General features: G+C 43.5%; 2 protein-coding genes across 5 annotated transcripts in view; both read right to left on the bottom strand.

Annotated features, from left to right (window-relative positions):
• The window catches only part of NDRG4 (NDRG family member 4), a 518,571-nt gene that overhangs the window by 58,024 nt on the left and 433,636 nt on the right, over positions 1-26,911 (bottom strand). The gene's annotated exons all lie outside the window — the stretch shown is intronic.
• Positions 6,216-11,552, bottom strand: GINS3 (GINS complex subunit 3). 2 transcript variants are annotated; one of them, XM_049786159.1, is made up of 3 exons: positions 11,338-11,552; positions 8,264-8,497; positions 6,216-6,652 (listed from the first exon to the last, which is right to left on the bottom strand). In XM_049786159.1, exons 1-3 carry the CDS (start codon positions 11,521-11,523, stop codon positions 6,422-6,424), a joined length of 651 nt encoding a protein of 216 aa, XP_049642116.1. In that variant the 5' UTR covers positions 11,524-11,552; the 3' UTR covers positions 6,216-6,421. The 2 variants fall into 2 exon arrangements, with proteins under 2 accessions (XP_049642116.1, XP_049642115.1); XM_049786158.1 differs by lacking the exon at positions 8,264-8,497.

Below are 26,911 nucleotides of genomic sequence, written 5' to 3'. Positions count from 1 at the left end.
CAAGAAGGAAGCTAATCTGTGCCAGAAGGAAAAGGGGAGATGAATTCACTGTGGACAGAGTGAAGGTTTTTCCTTTGGAAGGAATGTGAAATGGGCTTTTGAATCAGCTGTAGATGCTGCAGAAGAGAGAGAGCAGTGGAAAGTCTAGCCTCCCTCCTTCTGGAGCTGACCAGCACCTGCTCCTAGTCAAGCCTGGCAAGTCCCTCATGGATCCTCAGGAGCCCCATCTTTCCCAGTAAACCACGCTTCTGAAATTAAGTGAGAAAGGAGTCACTTCAAAAGTAACTCCATCCCTACCCTGAAATGCTATGGAGGATTTGGGTTACATTTTGGAGCAAGACCAGGACATTAGAGAAAATCCGGTGAAATTTGAATAAAGTGAGACTGGAGCAATAGTATAAGGGACATTGCCTTGCATGCAGTCAACCCAAATTTGTTCCCTGGCACACCCATGCCAGAAGAGGTCTCTTTTGTTTGTTTGTCTGTTTTTTGGATCACACCCGGCAGCACTCAGGTGTTACTCCTGGCTCTACGCTCAGAAATCACTCCTGGCAGCTCAGGGGGCCAAATGGGATGCTGGGATTCGAACCACCATCCTTCTGCATGCAAGGCAAACGCCTTACCTCCATGCTATCTCTCCGACCCCTCTTTAGTAAGCCCTGAGCACCAATGGATGTGGCCCAAATACCGCCCCCCCCAAAAAAAAACCGAATAACGTATTTGGTTTAGTTAATAAATGCACTATCAGTGGTTTGAGAAAACTGAATTTTCCTGATCTTAACAACTGTTGTAGAAATAAAACACTATTGTCAAAGAAACATTTTAATGCTTCTTGAAGTGGACTCGATTCTGGTTCTAAAAAGCAAACATCGAAAGGAGACCCCTCACTATTCAGGCACCCCATTGGAAACATTCCCTGAACCACAACAGAGATCAGAACAGTCTCAGGGAGCAGAATGGAGAAGCCAATGGTTTTCAGCTGCAGCCAACCGACTTGGGCATGAGTCTGGCTGTAAACAGACTGCCCTGCATCCCTCCAGGCTGCTGGCATCAAGCGGCATCTTGTCTCCTAGAAGTGGATCTCCGGCAATTAGACATAAGTGTGGAAGCCTGGGAAGAGTAACTTAAACGAAAGTTGGTCAGACCTGCCACCTGCGTTAATCATTTGCTTTCCAGGAGTGGATGGCGGCACTCAGACCTGCTCCCAACCCACTGTGCGTTGTTTTGCTTTGGGTCACATCTGGCCATGCTCAGGGGTTGCTCCTAGTAGTGCTTGGGAGGGCCATGTGCTGTTAAGGTTCAAACCTGGGGCCCCAGCCCTTTGAACTATATCCCCTCTCCACCACTGTACATTCTACTCACTACTCGTTTGGGATGGGAGATTTATGGCTCATTCAAAAAGATAATATCGGGTCCGGTGTGGTGGCGCTAGAGGTATGACGTCTGCCTTGCAAGCGCTAGCCCCGGTGTTCCTTATGGTCCCCTCAAGCCAGGGGCAATTTCTGAGCGCAGTCAGGAGTAATCCCTGAGTGTCAAATGGGTGTGGCCCCCAAAAAACAAACAAACAAACAAAATACAATATCAAGTGACAACAACATTCCAAATTTTAGTTATGCTTTTCAGACCTTCAATACCTTTTTTCTTTTTTTTTGAAAATTGCTGATATGTTTTAATGGAAATCATTATAAATTAACAGTACTCATTTTTTTTCTAGGTATTTAAAAAGATGATAGCAGTTTTTAAAATTTTAAAGTAAAGGTAACAAGAACATTTTCTCAGTTCAATGTTCATGTTTCACGTTTCTAAAAATAAACTTAAATGTATAGAAAAATGACTTAATAATATAGAACTACATGTAACATACAATCTTTCTGAATTTGTGGCTTTGTTGCTCTTTTCAGATTAAAAAAATATAGTTACTTTATTTAAGCACCATGGTTACAAAATTGTTCATGATTGAATTTTTGTCACAGAACATACACCACCTTTCACCAGTGCACTTTTCCCATTACCAATGTTCCCAGTAGATAGATTTTGCTTTTAGGGCTTTTGTCCACACCCAGAGGTGTTTAGGGGCCATTCCTGGTGGTGCACCAGGGACCATATTGGATAGGGGCATTTGAACCGAGTGGCTGCACACAAGGCCCGTGCCCTACCCACTGTACTATTTATCTTCAGCTCCCCTATCATTGAAAGTTGTTTCCATGTGAACTCAGTACTGAAAAATCCAGTTATGTCAACTAGACCAGGAGAGAAGAGTTCTTAGTATAATTCTCCTAGTTAAGCAACTGGCTATGTTTTGTTGGAGTGTATTTTTCTCTTGAACACAAAGATAGGTATTTGCAGAAAAACAACAGAGGTTCTGCAACTATTTTCTTTTTGCCAAGATCAGGGCAAAAGGATGTTCCTCTTGACCTCCAATGTGTGTTGCACCAACATGAGCAGCTCTCCAGGTATTTCTTGAAGGATGGTGGGACAGAACAGATCAGAGGATTGACTTTGGCACAAATGCCACTGAGTCGCTTAGGTCTTCTGTATCCCAGTTTCCCTGCTTCGCTGCATTCCAGAAATGTCTGATTCAGTGGTGCTGAAAGATTACTGAGTCGCTCTAGGTCAGAAACCCCCTAGGCAGAGGTGAGCTTTTAATTTAAGAAAAGAAAAAAATGACTTCTGTCATAGAAGCAGGAAGAAAACCCAATTGAAGTCCATGGGGGTAAAGATGAACTTTCTGCAGTACTTAGGCAACAAGACTGAGTCTTCTCTATGAAATTAGGGAGGGTTTGAGCAGAAAAATGAACAAGGCTTGATTGGTAGGAAAAATGGTGAGAACGGTTTGAAGGTGCTTGGAGGCTGAATGCAGGACACCAAGACTATCCAGGACAGAACTAGAAGTGTGGAAGAGTTCGGATTCCGCAAATGATCAAAAGGTGAGCACCAAAATATGGAGAGTAAAAGGAGAGAGCCAGGGAAGAGACATAGGTTTATCTTCAGCAAGAGGAAATGATGGAATTAACAAAAACAGATGAGAAAGCATCTAGAAAGACCATGCATGATTTAGGCAGCCAGAAGCCACTCATCTTCACATCATTTCCCGAAGGGGAAATGTTTCTTGCACTAGAGTTTGAGGAAGAAAGGAATAACACTCAAATCTAGTCACTTGTTTGAGAGAATATTTGTACAATGCTCAAATCTGTATAACTATAAATATACAGGTAGAAAGAAAGGATGGAAAATTTACCTTATCTATTTGGTTTTCAGGACAGATAGAATGGAAATCTCAAGGTTATCTGCCTTTTGCTGTATATATAGTAAGATGTTTTATTTCTTCCTAAAAGTGAGCACGACCCAGGTCTGTTTTTTTTTTTTTTTGGGTCACACCCGGCAGCGCTCAGGAGTTACTCCTGGCTTTACGCTCAGAAATCGCCCCTGGCAGGTATGGGAGACCATATGGGATGCCCGGATTCCCGACCTTCTGCATTCAAGGCAATCACCTTACCTCCATGTTATCTCGCTGGCCCCTTGTTTTTTAAATTGGTTGTTGAACTGCACCTGGCAATGCTCAGGAGTTATTGAATTTAGGATTATTCCTGGTGTGCTCAGAGGACCATATGAGATGTGACCATATGGAATACGGGAGATTAAATTCAGGTTGCCTGTAAAGGCAAGCCTCTTCTCAGCTGTACTATTGCTCCAGACCCCTAATATGTCTGAGGTCTTAAGCTCTGCTGACTGCACTGAAAACAGAAGGTACTAAAAACATGGGGAGGGGCTTTGGGAGATTTTCTACTTCTTCCCTGCAGTGCAGACACATCTTTTCTTACTCTGTAAGCCTTTCCTAGAGACTAAATCACCACTAAGCCAGCCCAATTTATCAATGTCAGGTCACCCCCATCTCTTTAAGGCCAAAGGTCAGTAGGGTCCAGTTTTAGTGGTATCAGATCGATGTCGAAGTGGAAATGTCTAGACTGTCTTCGGCTCTCCACCTGCAGTTGCATGGCGAGGCCTGAGCTGGAGTCACTGGCGAGATATTTGTTTGTTTGTTTGTTTATTTTTGGACCACACTCAGTGATGCCTAGGGGTTACTCCTGGCTATGTGCTCAGAAATCGCTCCTGGCTTGGGAGACCACATGGGACGCTGGGGGGATTAAACCGAAGTCTGTCCTAGGCTAGTGCGGGCAAGGCAGACACCTTATACCACTTGAGCCGCTGCTCTGGTCCCTAAGATGGTATTTAACATCTGATCTAGATGAGATTCCCTAGGGAGAAAGAAGAGAGAGGAGCCCCAAGGACAAAGTTTGTAAAGGTCAGAGAGGGTAGGACTCCTCTCCTCACCCCAGGGGACCATGTCTTGTCCAAACAGTCTCTGGGAAAAAGATCAAAACAGGAAGATGTTTTATATATAATTAAAGTTCCTTAGCCTGGGAAAAAAGTAATTAAGGATAAAGGTCATGCTCTATCCACCAGCCCCCCTGCATTTTAAGGGCAATTTAGTACTTTCTCAGTTATTGACTTATTTAGAAAAAAATAAATGCACCTCTTTGAGTGGGTTAAGTAATAGAAAAGACTGCTTTAGAAGAGGATTGCAAGAAAGAGTAAGCAGTCACTGCCAGGTTTGAAGGCAAATTTGTACTTGGAAGTCAGTGTCAAAGGCTACTTGAGACATCATCTGTTCAAAATTAAAACAAGGACTGACATATAAAATGTGCATGCCTACAAATTGCCAAGTGCCCCTAAAAAAACTTTTAATGAAAGACAAAAATGGCAGCTATTAACTTCAAATGCAAACTCATCTGTTTGTATTTGAAAATAATAAACCTGAAATTTAAATAGTTTGCTTTGCTCACAATGCGAATTATTTTTTAGGGTTCCTGACTCTTACTACATGTCATAGTAGCAACAGACACAGCACACTCCTACCAAGAATTTTTCATGTGCTTATGAACATTATGCAACAAAATAATTGTTAAATTGAGATTTCTTCAACCATTATAGTCAAGTAAGATCAACAATAAAATTCTCTACTACTTTGCCTGATTATCTGTAGTACTAACTACAGAAATAGCTCTTGTACAGAACAGATTTATGTGTAAAATGCATAATTTATTTAGCACCACTGAATTATAAAAATATCAATTCCATATTAAAACAGCATTTTAAAAGTATCTCTGGCATTCCAAGTTTTCATCCAGCCATTTGCACAATCTGAAGGCCCGAATCCCTCTCTAATTTCCAACCACAAAGACAATCTGGGATGGAGGGCACTGCACTTTGGCCATTGCAGGCAATGATGGGGCCTCTCAGGTCAGAGGTTTCCAACATGACCTCAAGAAAGAACTCTGCACAGCCTCAAACAAACCCTGAAGAAGTTGCCTGAAATCCTGGATGCAATAGTGTTGTCCAATTAGTTAAAGAGAAAAACATATTCAGCCTCTCTTTACCATTTACAACGGCCAATTTAAGCACAGTCAGGGCTCTTCCCAACCAGCAACCCCATCCCTTAATCACTACTCTGTAGTTTCCGATGACTCCCTGACAGGGAATGGAATAACTGTGCGGGTGCTCCCCAGAACTGAGACACAGACCAGCTCGTTGGAGCACTTCTCCTCTAGTTTTGGTTCTGGAGTTATGTGACATCAACTTCGCAGGTCACTGACATCAGAGGAAGAAGCAATAGCATCTTCTTTGGTGACTACTATGCCTGCCGTCTGTCTTTCTCCATTGCTTCCTTATTCTTGGGGACTGTGTTAAGAAATTGTGGTATGAGGCCAGAGAGATAGCACATTGGTAGGGCATTTTTGCCTTGCATGCAGTCAACCCAGGATGGACAGTGGTTAGAATTCCGACATCACATATGGTTCCCCGAGCCTGCTAAGAGCAACTTCTGAGTACAGAGTCAAAAGTAAACCCTGAGTGCCATCGACTGTGACCCAAAAACAAAAGCAAAAAAGAAATTGAAGTAGTTTCCCATATGCCATGGTCCCAGAGGGGTTCCCCAGGTTGCAACCAAGAGGAAGACGAGGTGGAGACATCAAAGGGAATAGAGGGAGCAGAGGATGAAATTTAGCATGCAACTTAGTTCACTCTGCAGAGTGGATCCAGACATCTCTCTTAGGCTCTGTAAATCCCAGGTTCAGGAACCTCAGTTCCAGCTGCAATGTCTATACTAATGATGCTTATTTCTGAGGGACTCTGGTTTCTCCTTAGCTCTGGGTTCTTGAGGGTAAGGAAACCTGAGTTAGGTCTGAGCAGTTTGGGAGAGGCTCCTATGACTAGGCACAGCCTCTAGTACCCCATTCCCCAGCCAGATGTGAGTCTACTCTGAAGACTGCAGCAGAAAACAAGTTACCACATGGGGCCGGAAGCAGGTCAGTCAGGCTCACATCAAAGAGATAGTGTGCCGAGTCCACAAGAATAGTTCTCCTCAGTTGTCCATATCAGTGAATTTTCTCTTCCGGTAGGTCTGAACCAAGCTGGAAGCTGTGATCTGAGAGGCCTGGCCCCGTTCCCAGCACTGAAAGTCATTCAGTCCTTTCTGGCCTGTCTGAAACAGGCCCCTCTCCATCTCATCCAGCCTGGCTACCAAGCCCGAAGTGTCTTCATTATAAGCATTCTGGGAGGAGTCCATGATCCTGCGGAAGCGTCCAATGAAGGTCTAAGGGAGAAGGGAGTAAGAAAAAAATCAAAATAGTTTCTGATCTTTCTTCCTTAACATTCACAGGGCACTGAGGAATGAATTTGGGAGTTAGGACTCAGGCTCTCCTGCCACTCAGCAGAGGTGACAGCACATTGCCAGGCCTCAGACTTCTTGTTGGTGAAAGGAATTGTAAAAACCCAATGGAACAGTATGTTTAGGGCCCCAGGCAAAGATGTGGATCCTCAGGAAGAATCATTACTACTGTCATGAGTGCTGAGGAACATAGCAATGCACTGTGGTTGCAGTCCAACAGGTTTCGACAAAAGAGTACTCAATATCAAATGTGGTTTTGATTTATTTTAGTCTGAAAGCTGGAAGGAGAGGTACCCAAGAATGAGGGGTGCCATTTCTCCCGGGCTCTAAGGCTAACAATATAACACCCCAGCTTCATGCTTCTTTAATTGTCTTATGCTTTTGTCATCTTATGTTTAAGTGATTCAAAAGGAAGAAGAAGAAGAAGAAGAAGAAGAAGAAGAAGAAGAAGAAGAAGAAGAAGAAGAAGAAGAAGAAGAAGACGACAAATGGACTTATCTCATTTCCAGCTTCCTGCTAAAGAATAGCTTGCTAAGTTTGAACTATCTATTTAAAGTCTATATATTGACCTCTTTGAATGGGAAGCAACCAAGCTTTTCCTTACAATAAACACAAAAAACAGTGACAGGGAATGTTAGGTGGAACAACCTTTAAGGCTTGGGGAATCATACATATGGAATGCTAGGGATCAAACCCAGGTCAGCCACATGTAATGCAAATGCCCTACCTGCTATACTATTGCTCCTGGTAGGCTCAGGAGACCGTATGCAATGGTCCTCAAACTACGGCCTTCGAGCCACATATTACATTTATTCCCATTTTGTTTCTTCACTTCTAAATAAGATATATGCAGTGTGCATAGAAATTTGTTCATAATTTTTGTTTTTACTATAATCTGGCCCTCCAACAGTCTGAAGGACAGTGAACTGGCCTGGCCCCCTGTTTAAAAAGTCTGAGGACCCCTGCATGGGATGCCAGGGATGGAACCCAGGTCATTCGTGTGCAAGGCTATTGCTCTGGCCTTGCACATATTTATTTCTGACAGAAAGCTGAAGCTGTAGGACAGCTCTGTAACTGAGACTGTGTAGTTAGGCACGTACCACCTGTGATTCCATTACCCTCTTTCTTAAACTTCCTGGTGGAACCAACTTCTAGAAAGCAAATAGGAAGAGCAGTAAAAACAAGTCATGGGGCTGGAGAGATAAAATGGAGATGGGGTATTAGCCTTGCATGCAGAAGGATGGTGGTTTGAATCCCAGCATCCCATATGGGCCCCTGAGCCCACCAGGAGCGATTTCTGAGCTTAGAGCCAGAAGTGACCCCTGAGCGCTACTGGGTGTGACCCAAAAAGAAAAAAAAAAGTCATAAAACTAGGTAGATAGATATATAGATGTAGAAGTAAGTATAGATAAATACAAGACTAACTGCGGGCAAACCTGGGGTAATCATGAACTGGCTGTGTCCTGGGGAAGAATGACGAATGGAGTCACCAGGCTGGTTCCCAAAATACAGCTGTGCCACAGACCCCTTACTTGCCTGCAGGAGTGACTGGGAAATGTCTCCATTCTCTGGGCTGTCAAAATACAGAAGCTGGGAGCCAAACGCATAGAAGTGTGGGCCCAGTTTGTGGAGGTCCACCACATTGGCATCAGCGCTGAACACGGTCCTCCAGCCCTCCTGGTAGATCTTGGGGAGCTCCACGGAAAGGATGCGCCTTTTGTTGTCAAACAGCCCTTTGGCTAGCCACAAGGGGAGTTCCAGTTTGGAGCCCTGTAGCAGTGGAAGGGAGATTTGAAAATAAACTACAAGGTCAAGTGTGGGCAAGAGAAAGGTCCTCTCAGCAAGGCCTCCTGTTCCTCTCTTCTGATAAAGTTCTAGCATGACTGTATGGGCTCAATTTTGCTATCATGAGGGATGCTGAGATAAAATAGATCCAGAGAACAAAATGTTTCTAACAAAAAAATTTTGTCCAACTGTAGATAATTCAGAGGTAAGATCTATATGTCATTTGCTTTGTTTTCCTTTTTGGCCATACCTGGCAGTACTCGAGGCTTATTCCTGGTTCTGTCCTCAGAGAATACTCCTGGCAGGCTCAGGAGACCATATAGGATATTGAGGATTGAACCTAGGTTAGTCACATGCAGTGCAAGCCCCTGCCCGCTGTACTATCTCCTCAGCGCGTCTATATTTTCTTTTAATACTTCAATAGTGTTTGTTTAATGATATCATCTTTATTCAGGGAAACTTATGACGCTAGGGATGCAACCAGGGTCTGCTTTGCAAGTTCCCTTGACCCCTAAGCTAACTCTCTGACCCCCAGGATTGCTTTTAAGGTCTTTAAAGGCCAAGGGCAAGCTCAAGAGAAACAATAGGGCAGAAGATGACATGTCAGCTGCCTTTCCACCCATGGGCTGAACAGAAATCCACCTCTGAGGGTCAGAGCCTGAGCTCTCCCCTCCACAGTGTGCCTGGGAAGACACCGGAGTGAGAGTAAGTTAGGAATCCATCACCTCTGGGCCAGCAACTAGAGCTAAAGGGCTAGGTTGGGTCCTAGGGCCTCTGTCAACAGAAAGAGCGATCTGAACAGCTAACTATCAAAATGACAGTGTGTGAATAAACAGAGCACACAAATGTATGAAGCCAAAAGCAAGTTGCAGTGAAGACTATTGTGCTTCCAGGAGGGAAAGGGGAGGAGGGAGAGAAGATAAGCTGGGCAGAGGGGACTTCAGGGAAGGGAACTAGGGTGCTGGATGTATAAAGCTTATGTACATCCAGAGGTACAAAACTACATCCCGGAATGTCTGTTGTATTATAAACCAATGGTAAAAATAATTTTTTTAAAGGGCTGTATAACACTAAGGTACAACTACAACTATAGAAAAATATGTAACAAATAAATGGATACAAAGGTTAATTGATCATTGATCTTAGAGAAATGAAGACCAGAAAGAAAAAAGGAATTGATAGGGACCCTGGGGCCAGAGTGATAGTATAGCAGGTAGAGCGCTTGAATGCTACATTGCATGCCAGGTTCAATCCCTGGCATTCCATAAGGTTCCCCACGCCCACCAGTAATGATTCCTAAGTGCAAGCCTTAGCATCACGAAGTGTAGACCCAAAACAAACAAAAATAAAATAAAATAGCATAAAGGAAGCTTGAAAACTCAATGACCTAAGTGCCCATCTCAAAGAGTGAGAGAGCAAAAGAAAATTAAATTTCAAGAAAGTAGAGAGATTTAAGCCACAGCTGAACGGCTGTGGGAGGGCTCAAGGACACTAGCTCAGTCCACAACTATGGTAGGTGAAGGGTGTCTGATCCCTGGAGTCCACCACTCCACAGTTAGGAGTACGTGAACACCACAAATAATGGCGTATGATTCCCAGTGAGAGATTTGGGAGCACCATGGCCAGAGATGTAGGTCCCTCTTGAGCACTGCCTTGGCCCGCCAGCAAGCACCTCAGAACATTGTGTGGCCACCAATAAAATATGGAACCTCCAGTGAGCGTACGTGCAAGTGCCATAGTATTTTGAAGGCTTTGGGGTCACTCCTGGTGGTGGTTACCATATGCAAAACCAGCTGCATGCCCCTGTCCCATCCAATCTCCCCCTCCCTTATCACATAATTTTAAAGCACCCAAATAGCTATTTTATTTACTTTTATTTTTATTTTATTAACCTTATTTATTTACATGGCCATGCTAGGCAGCTACTTCAGTGGCCAGTGACTAGGGGTTACTCTGAGACCCAGAGGTACTGGGGTCATACGTTGGTTCCAAGGACGGAACTTGAGGTGCATGTGCTCCGACCCATTGGGCTAGCACTGTGGCTCCAAACAGTTCATTGTTTTTTACTTTTTCTTTGGTGGGGAGCAGGCCTAAAAGACCACACCCTGTGGTGTTCAGCTCTTACTCTGTGCCCAGCGATCACTGCTTGAGCTGCTGTGGGGAGTCCTTTGGGGTACCAAGGATTGAAACTGAGAGCACCACGCATCAGGCAAGCATCCTCACTGTTCTATCTGCCCCCAATTGTTCTGGTTTTGTTTGTTTGTTTGTTTTTGTTTTGAGGCCACACCAGGTGACGCTCAGGGGTTACTCCTGGCTTTGCGCTCAGAAATCACCTCTGGCAGGCCTGGAATAGAACCACCGACAGTCCTGGGTTGGCTGCGTGCAAAGCAAACACTACCATTTTGCTATCTCTCAGGCCCCCCAATTGTTCTGTTTTAAAGCAAACTGATAAGCACCCAGACGCCGGGGAGTATTTATTCACTTAAAGGTTGCAAATCCTAAAGCATCAAGATATGGATGGAGATGGGGAGACCGGAGGAAAAGGACTAAATATTTGAGCCATATCAAAAATAAAATCCTGGTTGAAGGGAAGGAACCCCGAACCCCGGATATACACTTAGTCACAGGCATGGGCCAAGTAGGAAGGAAGACACTTAGGCTACGCAGAGCAGAGCAGAGCTGAGCAGAGCAGAGCTTAAGGCCTGGCCTCACCCGCTGAACTACAATTCCCAGAAGTCAGTGCGCGGAACCTCCGGAGCAGAGCCCCACCCCCACCCCCATGGAAGCGACGGGCCCTTCCCGCGCCGGACCGACCGACCACTTGCCTGCGGGATCGCCTGGTCGGGGTCCGCAGCCCCGCTGCGCTCCAGGAAGAACGAGCCGAGGCGAGGAATGGCCGTCTCGGTGCGCACCGGGAGCTTCTCCTGGGACATGAGGATGTCGTCCAGGGACAGAAAGTTCTCCTCCGGCCCAAGCGCTCCCGACTCCACCCGGAAATAAGACTCGGACATGGCAGCGGCGCTTCAGCCCTGCGCGGCCACTAGCCGGGGATGCTCGGAGGTTGGGCTGGAAACTTTTTCCCGCGCTCGGGCCGGGCCAGGCAGGAGCAGTCGAGCTATCGAGATAGTCGGGCAGGCCGAAGCAGTCGATAGCCGCGGGACTCGATCGTGGGGCCTGTGAAATAAGCTGGAAATGGCCCTTGAAACGCAGGATATACATATATACATACATGCATATATATATATATATATATATATATATATATATATATATATAGATATATATATATTATATATATATATATATATATATATATGGAGAGAGAGAGCATATATATATGCTCTAGAATTGCTGTTATGGGGATTTTGAAAGTTCATATTAAATGGAAAAGCGATAGTAGACAATCTGGGGACTTGGACAAAGCAATTGTGATTGGGTTTTGTTTTATTTTCTTAATGTTCTTTGGCTGAAAGTTCAAACTTAAGATGTCAGCAAGGAGGGGACACCTGGCAGTGCTCAGGGTTACTTCTGGCTCTACGCTCAGAAATCGCCTCTGGCAGGCACAGGGGACTATATGGGATGCCGGGATTTGAACCACAGTCTTTCTGCATAAAAGGCAAACGCCCTACCTCCTTGCTATCTCTCCGGACCCAAAAACCAAAAAAAAAAAAAAAAAAAATGTCAGCAAGGGGATTTCTTCTGAGAATTCTGTTTATGGGTGATTGTCTTCCCACTGTAACTTTACCTTGTCCTCTTTCTTTGCATCTTTGTTCTCATATATATTTGTTATCAATTATTTAAAAAAAAAAGGCGATAGTAGAATGCTTGCTTGCCTGGCATGGAGACCATCTAGGTTCGATTCTCAGCATCCCCTATGATACCTGAGCATTGCCAACAGTGAGTGATCCCTGAGCACAGAGCGAGGAGTAAATTGAGCATCGCCTGGTACAGCCAAAAGCAATAATATATTTTTAATATTTTGTAGTAGTGTTTGGACCGGGTGGGGGAAGAGCACTTCTTTTTTTTTTTTGTGGTTTTTGGGTCACACCCGGCAGTGCTCAGGGGTTATTCCTGGCTCCAAACTCAGAAATTGCTCCTGGCAGGCACAGGGGACCATATGGGACTCCAACCGATGACCTTTGCCTTACCTCCATGCTATCTCTCCGGCTCCAGGGAAGAGCACTTCTGAAGTCTGATCAAGTGCTGCCGGTTTGCTAGTTTCGTCATTGTGCTCTTATTTCATAAAAATAATAAAAGGACATTAGCAGGAAGCCAAAAAAATCCTCTAGTACTAGCACAGAGAATTGATTTTTTTTTTTTTTTTTAGGATTTTGGAGGCGGTATGGGGTGAAATGAAGCCGAGGTGAGGATCTGGACCCCACATTTATTGCAGGAGTCTTGAATTATAATGGAAGATCATATAGCGGATAAGGCTCTTGCTAGGCATGGGAATGATATGGGTTCTAACAGGCACTGCGTATCCCCTGAGCCCTGCCAGGAGTGATCCCCTAACATAGAGCCACAACCAAAATAAAAACAAATGTCTTGAATATACTTCCTTTAGACCTCCTTTGTCACATAGCCTCCACTGGCAGTCTTGTGGTTCTTAGACTCACTGTATGACCTTGACACTGACACTGCAAGTTTTGTTTTGTTTTAGGGTCACACCTGACAGCACTCTGGAGTTACTCCTGGTTCTGCACTCAGAAATCCTCCTGGTCGGCATGGAGGACGATATGGAATACCGGAAATTGAGCCCAGGTCTGTCTTGGTTCAGCTGCGTTCAAGGCAAATGCCCTACCTCTGTGCTATCTCTCCGGCCCCGACACTGCAATTTGTGTTCATTAAATCACATCCAAGAGTGAACCTGGGATAGTCACCACATCACCACAGTCATTATAGACCATATAGATGGTCAGGGGTGAAGGGCAGATTAGGGAAGGGAAAGGGATAGCTTAGTAGTAGGCTTGGGGCTGTGGCTTTCCAGAGTTTACTTCATACAGAAGGACATGTTTTTATTTTCTGTTCTTGTGGTGACATCTTGGAGGCTCCAGCAAGAAACTCTTTCCTAGAAGTAACTCATTCCCAAAGTCACAGACACATCTCCTGAAGACTCCTTCCAGCTGAATAATCCAAACTGGTCTCCAACCACATCCTCTCTGTAACTCTCACACCAAGTCGCCATGTTCTCTGCACCTGATCACCCCAAGAAATTAGTGTGTGACAGACTTCTGGTAGCCCACAGCCCCTGGTTACTGTACAGACCAGCTAGGCCTTCAAGCTTGCTCAAGGTTGTCTGCTCTGCCACACCTAGGCAATTCCACAGAAACTAAAAGCATTTGGGGTTGTTTTCTCCATGCTCCAGCCTCTCGAAGAACCTTGTGTTTCTCCAGGGTTCCTGTGAGGTCTGATGGGAAACTTTTTCTGGGGAATTGAGAACAATAACGCTTCTGTGGGTAGTACTAACCATCCTGCGTCATCACTTAGGCACCTCCATGAGCTAAATCTGATATGATCAGAGCAAGCTGCAGGTGAGGCATGAGGCCCAGCTGAGGAAAGCCTTGTGCTGTTCTGAGGAGCGTAGGCTAGTCAGTAGGAAATGGAAATCCTTACAAATTTTTGAGTAAGGATTTATATAAATCCAAGTTTCTAAAGAGAAGTCTGGGGCCCGGAGAGATAGCACAGCGGCATTTGCCTTGCAAGCAGCCGGTCCAGGACCAAAGGTGGTTGGTTCGAATCCCGGTGTCCCATATGATCCCCTGTGCCTGCCAGGAGCTATTTCTGAGCAGACAGCCAGGAGTAACCCCTGAGCACCGCCGGGTGTGGCCCAAAAACCAAAAAACCAAAACGAAAAAAAAGGAGAGAGAGAGAGAATTCTGACAGTGGGGTGATGAAAGGAGCATTGACAAATGACGGGGAGCAAATGTGGAAGTTGGTCAATGGGCGATGCCTGGCATTGAATCAAAGGCAGATGATGCAGGGCTGCAGGATCCATGGTGATTCCACCTTTGATGCTGGATGGAGCTGGTAGTCATGGGAGGCATCAACTTCAGAGATGAGTTAACACGCGTTCTTTCTTTATTGTATGTTGTGTTCCATTTGCTGCACTAGCCAATACAAAAGTAAACTAATAGTCCCAGTTTTACCATTTGTTTATTGACTGACTTGGGGGTTTGGGGCCACACCCGTTAGTTCCAGGCTTACTCTTGGTTTTGCACTCAGGGAGTCACTCCTGGCAGGGTTTGGGACACCATCTGGGGTGCTGGAGATTGAACTCGGGACAGCACTGTGCAAGGTAAGAGCCTTACCTGTTATACTATGACACAGCCCCAGGTTTACCATTTCTTTTTTTGTTTTTTTGTTTTTTGGGGTCACTCCCGGTGATGTTCAGGGGTTACTCCTGGCTATGCGCTCAGAAATCGCACCTGGCTTGGGGGATCATATGGGACGCTGGGGGATCAAACCGCAGTTCGTCCTAGGCTAGTGCTTGCAAGGCAGACGTCTTATCTCTAGCACCACCGCTCTGGCCCCAGGTTTACCATTTCTGATTAAAGGAGTGTATTAAGTAATATCTACAACAGGGGAGAAATATGTTGATTTGTCAGAAGACCATGCAGGGTGTTTTTGGTTGTACTTGTTAAGATGGATGATTAATGATTTGAGAGTGTTAAAGAAAGGTACTATATTTGTAAAGACCAGAATAAAGGCTCCAAACAAAATATCACTTTGTTTTGGCCACCCTGCTATGCTCAGGGCTTACTCTGGCTATGCATTCAGGGATAAATCCTGGAGTTGCTCAGGGAACTACATAGAGTAAAGGGGATAAAATTCAGGTTATAAGGCAAGCACCCTACCAGTTGTACTATCGCTTTGGCCCCTTGTTTTTATTTATTTACTTATTTGGGGGGGGGCACACCTGGCAGCACTGGGTTATTCCTGGCTCTGAGCTCAGAAATCAATCCTTGCAGACTCAGGGGACTACATGGAATACTGAACCCTGGTCAACCGTGTGCAAGACAAATGCTCTCTGTTCTATCACTCTGGTCTCTGTGGACTCCTTGTTTTCTTTTTTTTGGTTTTATTTTTGGTTTTTTTGTTTGTTTGTTTTTGGGCCACACCTGGCAGTGCTAAGGGGTTACTCCTGGCTGTCTGCTCAGAAATAGCTCCTGGCAGGCACAAGGGACCATATGGGATACCGGGATTCGAACCAACCACCTTTGGTCCTGGATCGGCTGCTTGCAAGGCAAATGCCGCTGTGCTATCTCTCCGGGCCCGGACCCCTTGTTTTTTATATTGAAATAATAGGTCAGGTTTTAGAACAAAATCTTGTTTTTCCTATTTAATATTTATTTAAAGTTTTGTATCTTTGTTAAAAAAATATCTTGGGGGGCCACACCAGGCAGTGCTTATAGCTTACTCCTGGCTCTCGACTCTGGAACCCTTCTTGGAGGTGCTTGAAGGGACCATATGGAATACCAAGGATTGAACCCAGGTTGGCTGCATGCTATGTAAATGCCTACCTGTTGTATTATCAGTCTGGACCCAAATTTTCATGTATTTATAATAAAGTTTCTTCAATAGTAGTACAATATTGAGACTATGTGCAATATTAATTCAGACAGAACTTTAGTATCCAGAATGAATCCTTGAAAAGTTCTTTTTCCAGTGTAATCAATTTGAGATTGCAGAATCATGGCATTGTAGCCCAAACTGACTTTAGATAAGCAAACCCACAAGCACATTCAAATATACTCTTTTGAACACCAGTGGTTCTAAAGTATGTTGCATTGAATTGGGGAGAATATGACATGAGAGACAAATCCAAACCTGCAAAAATGGGGGAGGGGGTGCTGGAGAGATAGCACAGTGGTAAGGCGTTTGCCTTTCACGCAGCTGATTCAAACAGATGATGGTTCGAATCCCGGTATCCATATGGTCCCCGAGCCAGGAGTAACACCTGAGCACCACTGGATGTGGCCCACCCCCCCCCCAAAAAAAGAGGGGCCAGAGAAATAGCATGGAGATAAGGCATTTGCCTTTCATGCAGAAGGATGGTGGTTTGAATCCCGGCATCCCATATGGTCCCCTGTGCCTGTCGGGCGATTTCTGAGCATATAGCCAGGAATAACCCCTGAATGCTGCCAGGTATGGCCCCCCCCCCCAAAAAAAAAAAAGCCAAACCTGAGGAATAAAAGAAATATTCTAGACTTCATCCTTCTAGCAGCTTTTGGACCTCAAATGTTTTAGGGAGGTTCAGAAGGTGGTTCTATGGTTTTGGGAAGCAAATGTGAGACATGAACTCTATATGCTGCATATGAACCCAGGCAACCTGTCACCCAGCTCTTTCTTCTGAGTCCCTGTCAGCAGGGAAGAGATTTTAAGATTTCCTAGGGTCCCACTTCCCCCTGATATTTCTAACTAAATATTTTCTGCTATCTGAACATAATCAGATCATCTAGTCATTGACTATGAAGCTGCTTAGAGACAAAGTACAGCAGATAATGATGCTTGCCTTGCACATGGCTGACAAGGAGTCAATCCTTAGGGTTCCCTGAGCATTGCCAGGAGTGATCCCTGAGCACAGAGCCAAGTCCTGAGCACAACCTGGTCTGGCCTCCAAAATTTTATCCAACAACAGTATAGAACTGTTTCCATAGAACTGTACTGCCATTTTCCTTGCATACCAACTGTAAAAACGGAATGTTGAGCAAACAGATTATACAAGATGTAAAATGTTTTAGTTCTCTTTCCATGAGACATTTCCATCAATCTTTTATACTCCACAACTGGGTTCCTGGGGGGGTTCTGAAAGCTTGGATGGAGCTCAACTTTGACCACTAAATCAGGTTTGGGAACTCAGATGTGGGTACTTTCTGGAAGAATCTACATCTGTAGAAAGATGGTAATATAGTAGTTGCAGGTAAGAGTGACAGTGAGAGTGGAAGGAACAACCCAAAATTCATGAAGCACTTAGGTTGAGGTCTGGTCTTTAAGTTGGTCCACCTCACCACTAGACACACACATTTGTGCCCTGCTGTGCCCTAAGCACCCCAAACTACACCTAGAACCTTACAAGACCCTGATATTTTTTAACTCATCATCATTATAGTCACCTCCAAACTCAGCTTTGCTACACTTGCTTCCTTCTGGAAATCCAAGTCAAGTTTCTAAATGCATTTGAAGGAGATGAATTCTTTTTCAACTATTTTTTCTGCCCTCAAAAAAAATGTGGATAGAAGTTATCTCTTGTGGATTCAAATGATTAAAGTTTTATTTTAGTATTTTTGACATGACAGCCCTATGTTTGAAATCTTATTATGTAAAGTTAATGGATTTAAAGCCCCAGAGTTCATTGTGACTTCATTTAAATGTTCTTTTGATGGAGCTATTTCTTGAGCGCTGCTCCAAACGCCTTCAAGGAGATCAAAATAAATTGATGGGCATGATGCGACCTTCTGTGTGGGTAAGCTCTGATTTTAGATACTTCCCACAGACTTGAGCAGTAAATAACACAAATTGTAGAAACCCATCTATATATTCAGAGAGACTGTGTGTTGTGTGTGTGTGTGTGTGGTGTGTGTGTGGTCTATGACCCTGACAATTTGGCAAAAGAGTAACGCTCAATTATAACAGAGTTACTTGTTTAACCCACTTTTCTTTTTCTGTCTTCCCAGTTCCATAAAAATAACCTGTCTTCCATTTCTACATTTTGCATCTCTATCTGGTTATATAAACATATGCATCATTATATATGTATATTATAATACACATACATATATATGTATGATTCTGGGAGCCTTCCAAGAAGTGCTCTAGTAACATTAATCTGACTGAGATGAACAGTCTTGCTGGGGGCAAGCCTCAGGACCACCAGTATTCAAAGACCACAATGGCCAAATGTGATGTTCAAGGGTCCACGTGGCATATGGGTCCTTTCATATGCCAAGCATATGCCTCTGACCATAAGTCATCTCCCTGACTCCTGATAATTAATTTTGTGATTTATTTATTTTTATTCTCCCCATTTACTTTGCTGTTGTTATTGTCGCTGTGTGATGTTTGCATTGTTAGGTTTGGTGCTTGCCACGGGGTTCTCACCTTGACAAAGCTGCATTGCTCACCCTTTTGACCAAGGAGCTCACTGAGGTTTGCACTCTGTTAGTCATGGTATTTGCACACATGCTCACCAGGGAATTACACTTCTTGGCCTGGATGTACTCACATTTTTTTTTAAATTATAACACTGACTTACCAAGTTGTTCATAACACAGTCATTTCAAGCATTAAATATTCCAACACCAATCCCACCTTCTCTTCACCAATGTTCCCAATTTTCCGCCTACCACCCTGGCCTGCTTCCTTACAGGCACAAACAAATGTTCTTCATATTGTTTGTTACAACATTTAAAGGCAAATGAAATGGTCAAAACTTAGATCAAAAAGTGTCATTCTAGAATAATTGTTATATCTCTCCATGGTGTTACTAAAGTCAGTGTCTGAGGATCTACTGGGCTGTGGTTGGTGCTAGTTGAGCCTTCTATATTACTGTTTAGGCTCACTGAACTTGGCAGATTCTATGTAACTTTCTCATCAGATTTCCTATGATATTACTGAGCTGACACTACTAGGAAAAATTTCTTTTGTATTTATTTTTGTTTTGGCCCACACTGGTGATGCTCAGGGGTTAGTTACTCCTGACTCTATGCTCAGAAAATCGCTTCTGTCTTAAGGGACCATATGGGATGCTGGGGATGGGAACCCGTAGTCTATCCTAGGTCAGACGCTTGCAAGGCAAATGCCTACCACTGCATCACACCTCTCGTGCCCCAACTACTAGGAAATTTTGAGCTATCATGTGGTTGTGTGGACCAGGATCTAGAAATTGGAAATAAATATGATGGCTTAAAGTGAATTCCTTTTTGAATGACCCCAATATTTACTGTGCTAGGGCAGGAGGGAAAAAAAAAGCAAAAAGCACAAAACATTAGTTTATTTTTTATATATTTATTTTTTATCTTCATCTATTATTATTATTATTATTATTTACCTATCTATTTTTGGTCGATTTCTTTGTTTTGGTGTGGTTATTGAAGTTGTTGCCCCCATTTATACTTATTTTTTTCTCTTCTTTTCTTTCTTTATTTGCTTTGCCATGTTTCTTATCTCAAGGCCATGGCTTTTTTCTTGTGGTGCTTATCGTTATTGTTTGAGTCCTCACTGGATATTTGACACTTCTTTTTGTACTGGTGGAGTGTTTCACCCTCTTTTTCTCCTTTGTCTCTCAAACCGATGATGAGAGCCTCTAGAAGGATTCCGCCCATTTTCGGCATATTAGACTTTTACCCCAGTTTATTACTTTTCTCTTCTTCAAACAAAACCACGTAACTTGAACTAGCTAGTCCTGCCTCCCAGTTAGAGGGGGAAATAAGGGAGGCACCAAGACCAAACAGGTGCAAGACTACTAAGTAGTAGGCTAGGTACAGAGAGGACCACATATTCTAGCAGCCCCAGGGGTGAGGGAAGAGGATATGGGAGGTAGGACGAAAACGGAGGTGTAGGGAGGACAAATTGGTGATGGGAATCCCCCCTGATTTTATGTAAATATGTACCTAAAATATTATTGTCAATATGTAAGCCACTATGATCAAAATAAAAATTATATTAAAAAAACAGTAGTAGTTTAGTAGTTTGATGGCTTAGTAGTTTGATAAAATTAAGTCATTGGAGGGTGTCAGGTAGTTTATGCAGAAAGGGGAATCTGTCCTCTTCCCTTCTGAAAATACTACAGAAGTTTTGGCCCGAGCAGAGCACCTGGGAAGTATCAATGCCATTATTTTCTTTTGGAGCTTGTTAGAGGTTTCTTGCCAGAAAGATGGAGGGTGTGGGCAGAGGCTGATGTGTTTTCCAATGTCAGGATGGGTGTGGGAGGACTTGACCCAACCCAATTCTGAAATGCTCACATCTTGTTAGGTTCAGAATCAAGCTTCCCCCCACAGCACAGAACTCAGAAACCACCCTTGATAATGTAAAGCAAAAGGGAGGTTTAATTTCCAACTAGCTGGGGTCCTGACCTGCCTGACAAGGACCCCAAATCAAATATTCAAGCAGTATATATATAAATATATATGCTTACAATCTTATTATCTTTTTTTTTTGGTTTTTGGGTCATACCCGGCAGCGCTCAGGGGTTACTCCTGGTCCACGCTCAGAAATCGCTCCTGGCAGGCTCGGGGGACCATATGGGATGCCGGGATTTGAACCACCATCCTCTGCATGCAAGGTAAACGCACTACCTCAATGCTATCTCTCCAGCCCCAACAATCTTATTCTCTTAACATTTCAAGCAGCCACCTGATATCTATTCTAAGCACACTTTGTAGTTTTTTTGGAACCTACGTCATGACCTTAACCACTTACTGTTTAACTATTTTTGCCATCTCTGGCCATATTGGTGGGAAGAACATCCCTCAGTATTCCTGAGGGGCACTAGCCCACATCTTGGGTCCATCTTGGTGAGAACCTCTTGTGCTAGCTCCTTCTTCAAAAAGGGGGCTTGACAACTGCTTATTCTCACATTAAAAGCTTTTACATTCTTATTGCGGCTGTCTATAGCTTTAGGGTCTCAGGATTTAACAATCCCTTCTAACAATATTTTAAGGTGAGGTACTTACTAAAAGTTGCACTTCTCTGCACTTCTCTCTTACACACATCTGGGGCTATACTGCTGCCATAAATCATCACACATGGCACAAGGGAGCACAGATAGAAGAGCTTCCAGGATGACAGTTGTGGATGTGGTGAAACCAGGGATTAAACTTGTGTTGCAAGGCAGCCATTTAAAAACAATTCCTTTGAGTCCTTTTTTAGTCATTTATTCATGACTTGGTAATCAGACCACTCAGTCCAAATAACTTCATTCATTTGTGAAAGAGAGAACAGTGGTCATATGCTCATCAGGATGTTCAGATGCTTGCCAGGTACCCTGGGGCTGCACTGCTGACAGAAACAAGGGACATTTGCAGACAGTTAAGTGTTGCAAGTCAGCCCCTGAAGAGGTTGACTGATGGAGGGATGGAGGATGAGGTCTTTTCCCTCTAGCTCGGAGTATGCGTCTGCCACCCTGTCCAGCCAATGGTTCTGAGGTGAAACGGCAGGTAAACAGCTCGAAGACAGTCAGGCTTGTGGGAATATTATCTTTATTCGGTGGACAAGACTGAAGTCCAAAGTCTCAGCCTTGGTTCTAGCCAACCAGCCCCTCGCCTTCCACAGACCCTTGTTTTTATCCCCCAGAATCAGGTACCACCCAATGGTGGGATCAGATACCACCCAATGGTGGAAGCAGAATCAGGTACCACCCTAGGGTGGGGGCAGATATGCCAGGTCACACCCTAGGGTAGGGCACAATCACCGATCAGGGTAGGGTCAGTAACATAATAATCCCATAAGGAGTTCAGAGCCCCACAGAGGAAGGAGTCACATGAGTTGGTAAAAGCCACAATAAATATTCCCAGCTGTTATAGAAGCGAAGAGTTGACAAATTTGGGGGTGAGGGTGAGGGAACCACACCTCATTATGCTTAGGGATTTCTTCTGACTGTACTCAGTTATTATTCCTGGTGGTGCTTCAGCAATGCTGGGGATCAAACTCAGGTCTGCTGTATGCAAAGCCTACCCACTGCTCAGGCTCCAAGGATTGGCAAGTTCTGATCCAGAAATGAAGGTGTTTAAATGACACTACAGGGGAAGGGGCAGCTGAGTGATCCTCTAGCTTCAACTGTATAGAAAATAGAGGGATAGAAAAGAAAAATAAGCCTGTTATAAGTGCTTCCTAATCCTCTCAGAAACATAAAAAACCCTCTAGGTATCTCAAAGGCATAATGCACTGCTGAAAATGGTACTGAAAATATGGTACAATCCTTAGCACCCCATATGGACCCAGAGCCCCATTAGAGGTGATTTCTGAGCATAGATCCAGGGGCCCTAAGCACTGCTGGGTATAAACCTAAAAACTAAAATACAAAAAAGTATTGACTGGTGGAATAGTACAGGAGGTAAAGCACTTGTTTTTGCTTGGCTGACCCAGGTTCAATTCCCAGCATCCAATATGGTCCCCTTAGCACTGCCAGGATTGATCTCTGAGCTTAGAGCTAGGAGAGTTAGCCCAGGGATGAAATGCTTGCTGTGCACTTGACCAATTCTAATTCTATCCCCAGAGCTGCATGTGGTCCCCTGAGCAATGCCAGAAATATGTCTGAGAACTACCAGATGTAGTCCTAATCACACATTGTTAATTTGATTGCATATAATTATGGCATTGTGATTATATAGGGAAAAGGGGTTTTTATAGCCAGGATTTTCAACCCCAGAAGTAATGATGATCAAGTATCATCAACATTGCAATATCCAGTGGATCAGCAAGTCAGTGTCTTCCACACTTGTGCATCAACATACCCAGAGCCAAGGTGACAAAAGAGTAGCAATGATTTGAATCAAGGTGCAAGATATATTATTATTATTATTATGCAATTAATATTCTTGCAAGGGAAAAATTTTTTTTTTGTTTTAGGGCCACATCCGATGATGCTCAGGGGTTACTTCTGGCAATGCGCTTAGAAATTGCTCCTAGCTTGGGGGGACCATATGGGATGCCGGGATTCGAACCACTGTCCATCCTGGATCAGCTGTGTGCAAGCAAATGTCATACCATCATGCTATTGCTCCGGCCCTATATGGGAAAATTTTTCTAATAAAAACTGAGCAAGAAAAATTAGGGAAAGTAATTTAAGAGAACACCCCCCACCCCATCATTAGTCATCAAGGAAATGCAAACTGAAACTAAAGTACAAATGGCACCCACCAAAATGGCTAAAAGGAACAAAAAGTGTTGGCAATGTGAGAGTGCCAAAGTGCGCCAGTATGAAAGTTCAAAGTGTCAGTGAAGCAAGTGGCTCTTCCTTCTAGACCACTGGTGGGCATGTAAGAGGCCACCACTCTGGGAAGCTAGCTGTAGGTGACCCCTTTAAATTCAGCACACTCCTTCCTAGGCCTCACACCCTAAAGAAATCCATGGGGGGTGGTAGTGTGGGCGGAGAGATAGCATGGAGTTAGGCCATTTGCTTGCATGCAGAAGGTCAGTGGTTCGAATCCTGGCATCCCATATGGTCCCCCAAGCCTGCCAGGAGCCAGGAATAACCCCTGAGTGCTGCCAGGTGTGACCCTCCCCCCCCTCCAAAAAAAAAAAAAAAGAAAGAAAGAAATCCACAGGGGCCAGAGAGATAGTGCAACAGGTAAGAGACTTGCCTTATACATGGCTTCCTGGCACTGCATTTGTTTTCCTGAGTCCCAGCAGAAGAGATTACTGAAGACAGACCCAGGAGTAAGCCCTGGACACCACCAGCTATACATTCCCTTTCCCCATAAAAAATAAAAATGCATATATTTACCAAATTCACCAAAATTCACCAAATTTAAAAAAATTCAAAAGATGTGAGCATGCACCATGGAAATAGCTCAACATTAAAAGCTACCTAAACACACATTAAATAATGCATGTAAAATAAATAATAAGTGAGAGTAAATAATATGTGTAAAAGTTGTTAGGATAATAGACTTTTTGTTTGTTTTTTTCTTTGTTAGGGGGGAGTGTCACACCAGGTGGCTCTCAGGGGTTACTCCTGGCTCTGTGCTCAGAATTTGCTCCTGGCAGGCACTGTGGACCATATGGGATGCCGAGATTTGAACCACCATCTGTCCTGGATTGGATGCATGCAAGGCAAACACCCTGCCACTGTGCTATCTCTCTGGCCTCCATAATAGACTTTTTATTTTTATTTTCATTATTATCATTATTCTTTTGATTACCATATTAAGTAGTGCATAAGGACCACTGAGGTGCCATCCAGTTGTGTGGGGGGTGGGGTGGAGGAAGGCAGAAAAGAAAGCATGATACACCAGATCTCTAACCTAGTGTTTTGCACATGTAAGGCATGTGCTCTACCACTTGAGTCACATCCCTAAGACCTTCTACTTTGAGCTCAAATACTCCCAGGAGAGAATTCACAGCCTTTTCTAACTTCTGGATTCAGGTAAGTTCCTTTTTTCCCCCACCAGGGTTATAGAAATGGCAACCACTTGAGATAGTCATACTAACGCTGCATTACAATGAGATTATTTTGACTTCTGTTCAAAACCATAAGCTCCTTGAAACTGGTAGTTGCTGGGCCGGGAAGGTGGCATTAGAGGTAAGGTGTCTGCCTCGCAAGCGCTAGTGTAGGACGGACCGTGGTTCGATCCCCCGGCGTCCCATATGGTCCCCCCAAGCCAGGGGCGATTTCTGAGCGCATAGCCAGGAGTAACCCCTGAGCATCAAACGGGTGTGGCCCAAAAACCAAAAAAAAGAAACTGGTAGTTGTTTCTATTTGGGCATGGTTGAGGGGCTCCCAAGCATGTTCAGGGGGTCTGGGCCATTTTCGAAAATTCTCAGCCAACTGGGCCAGATAGTTCCATGTGAATGCAGTGCAATGAAGAGATAATATTGTTAGTCATTAACGTAAAGCAGGTACCTCAACTAATATTTCTCTCAGATATGTAAAAGAAATGTATAATTAAGCTCTTCATTGTTTTAAAAACGATGAACAGAACTAAATTTGGGCCAGAGACATAGTACCAGATACATACCCGAAATATATGGTAGGATGTTTGCCCTGCATGTGGTTCCCAGACCCCCTCTGGAGTGATCATTGAGAACAGAACTGGTGTCATCCCAGAGCATCGCCATGTGTGACTTTAAAAACAAACAAACAAAAAACAGGACTGAACAAAAAATAGTATTAGTTTGATACATGAAAAGATAAATATATTAGACTGTTTTAAGACAATGACCTTTTTAGTCTTATAAATTTGATACTTTTTAATTTGTTTGTTTGTTTGTATGGGTCACACCCAGTGGCACTCATGGGTTATTCCTAGCTCTGCGCTCAGAAATCACTCCTGGAAGGCATGGGGGACCATATGGGATATTGGGATTTGAACCACCATCTATTCTGAATCAGCTGGGTGTAAGGCAAACACCCTACCCTGTGCTATCTCTCCAGCCCCAAATTTGATACATTTTAAGCTAAGTTTAAGTCTGTGAAAATTTAGCAAATGTAACTAACAAAAATATATCCCCATTTCTGTATCAGTTTGGCAAGGATTTTTAAGAATTGAGAAGCCATTCTAATGGATAGGGCTATAAACTGACTTAGCTTGCTGGGAGAGAAGTTTAGGTTTTATCAAAATGTAGTCTGGTCATACTTTGTGATGCAGTAGTTCCTTAACTAGATTTTTCTACAATATTTTGCATATATATGAAAAAAGTATTTATGCGACACATTTGAATATAGTAAATTATTATTAATAAAGAAAATGACATGCTAGTATAAATAAATGCAGGTGATGTTTTCCATGGAACTTTACAAGATGAAGGAAATAGAGCAATATTCATCTGCTATGAATATCCAAGTCATAGTCTTCACTTTTAAAAAACTGTTGATTTTATTGATAAGGATTTTAGGTAAAATCCTTAAGCAAAAAGTACATTTTTGAAATATCAAGTTTTGTTTACTTAAAAAGTCATTTTAATTGACATAGTAAGAAAAAAATAGTGATACAAGTCAAATAATGCAGGAATCAAATCCAGTGTACACAATTCTTTTAACAGCATTAAAGGAACTTAAAAATTCTTCAAAAATCAGTGATTATGTTTATCAAACATCTGCCAATGATGCTAAGCAAATTGCAGAATTCCTTGAATTTCTGCAAAGCTAACATCTTTTCTGTAAAATCTTAAAAGGGAAGAAATATGCAACTAAGAAATCATGGTTAGAAAGTTATATTCATAGGGAAAATATTGCAATGGGACACTACATACAACAAAAAATAAAGGAGACATACAATTTGGAAAGCTTCTTATTTGAAGAAAAAAAGTAATGATAGGGGCCAGAGAGATAGCACAGCGGCGTTTGCCTTGCAAGCAGCCGATCCAGGACCTAAGGTGGTTGGTTCAAATCCCAGCGTCCCATATGGTCCCCTGTGCCTGCCGGGAGCTATTTCTGAGCAGACAGCCAGGAGTAACCCCTGAGCACCGCTGGGTGTGGCCCAAAAACAAAACAAACAAACAAACAAAAAAAAGTAATGATAACACCATTTTCTATTCCAAGAAATAGGATTTATGACAGGAATGACAAAATGGGAACATTTGAAAAGTTTGGAATTTGGGGCCTGAGTGATAGTATAGCAGGTTGGACTTTTGCTCTGCATGCAGCCTACCCAGGTTTGATCCCCAGCATTCCATATGGTCCACTGTACACTGCCAAGGAACAAGCCCTGAATGCAGAGTATGGCCCCCCCAAAAGGAAAA

Source organism: Suncus etruscus, chromosome 14, assembly GCF_024139225.1.
Source record: "Suncus etruscus isolate mSunEtr1 chromosome 14, mSunEtr1.pri.cur, whole genome shotgun sequence".
Taxonomy (NCBI): Eukaryota; Metazoa; Chordata; class Mammalia; order Eulipotyphla; family Soricidae; genus Suncus; species Suncus etruscus.
This window is presented reverse-complemented; position numbering and strand designations above follow the sequence as displayed.

What these genes read in the sequence shown, in the direction of transcription:
- GINS3 (XM_049786159.1), bottom strand. Translation starts at nt 11,523, where the DNA reads ATGTCCGAGTCTTATTTCCGGGTGGAGTCGGGAGCGCTTGGGCCGGAG. An exon ending in CCGACCAGGCGATCCCGCAG is followed by an intron (nt 8,498 to 11,337) that starts GCAAGTGGTCGG and finishes CCACTGCTACAG; the next exon opens with GGCTCCAAACTGGAACTCCC. An exon ending in TTTCCCAGTCACTCCTGCAG is followed by an intron (nt 6,653 to 8,263) that starts GCAAGTAAGGGG and finishes CTTCTCCCTTAG; the next exon opens with ACCTTCATTGGACGCTTCCG.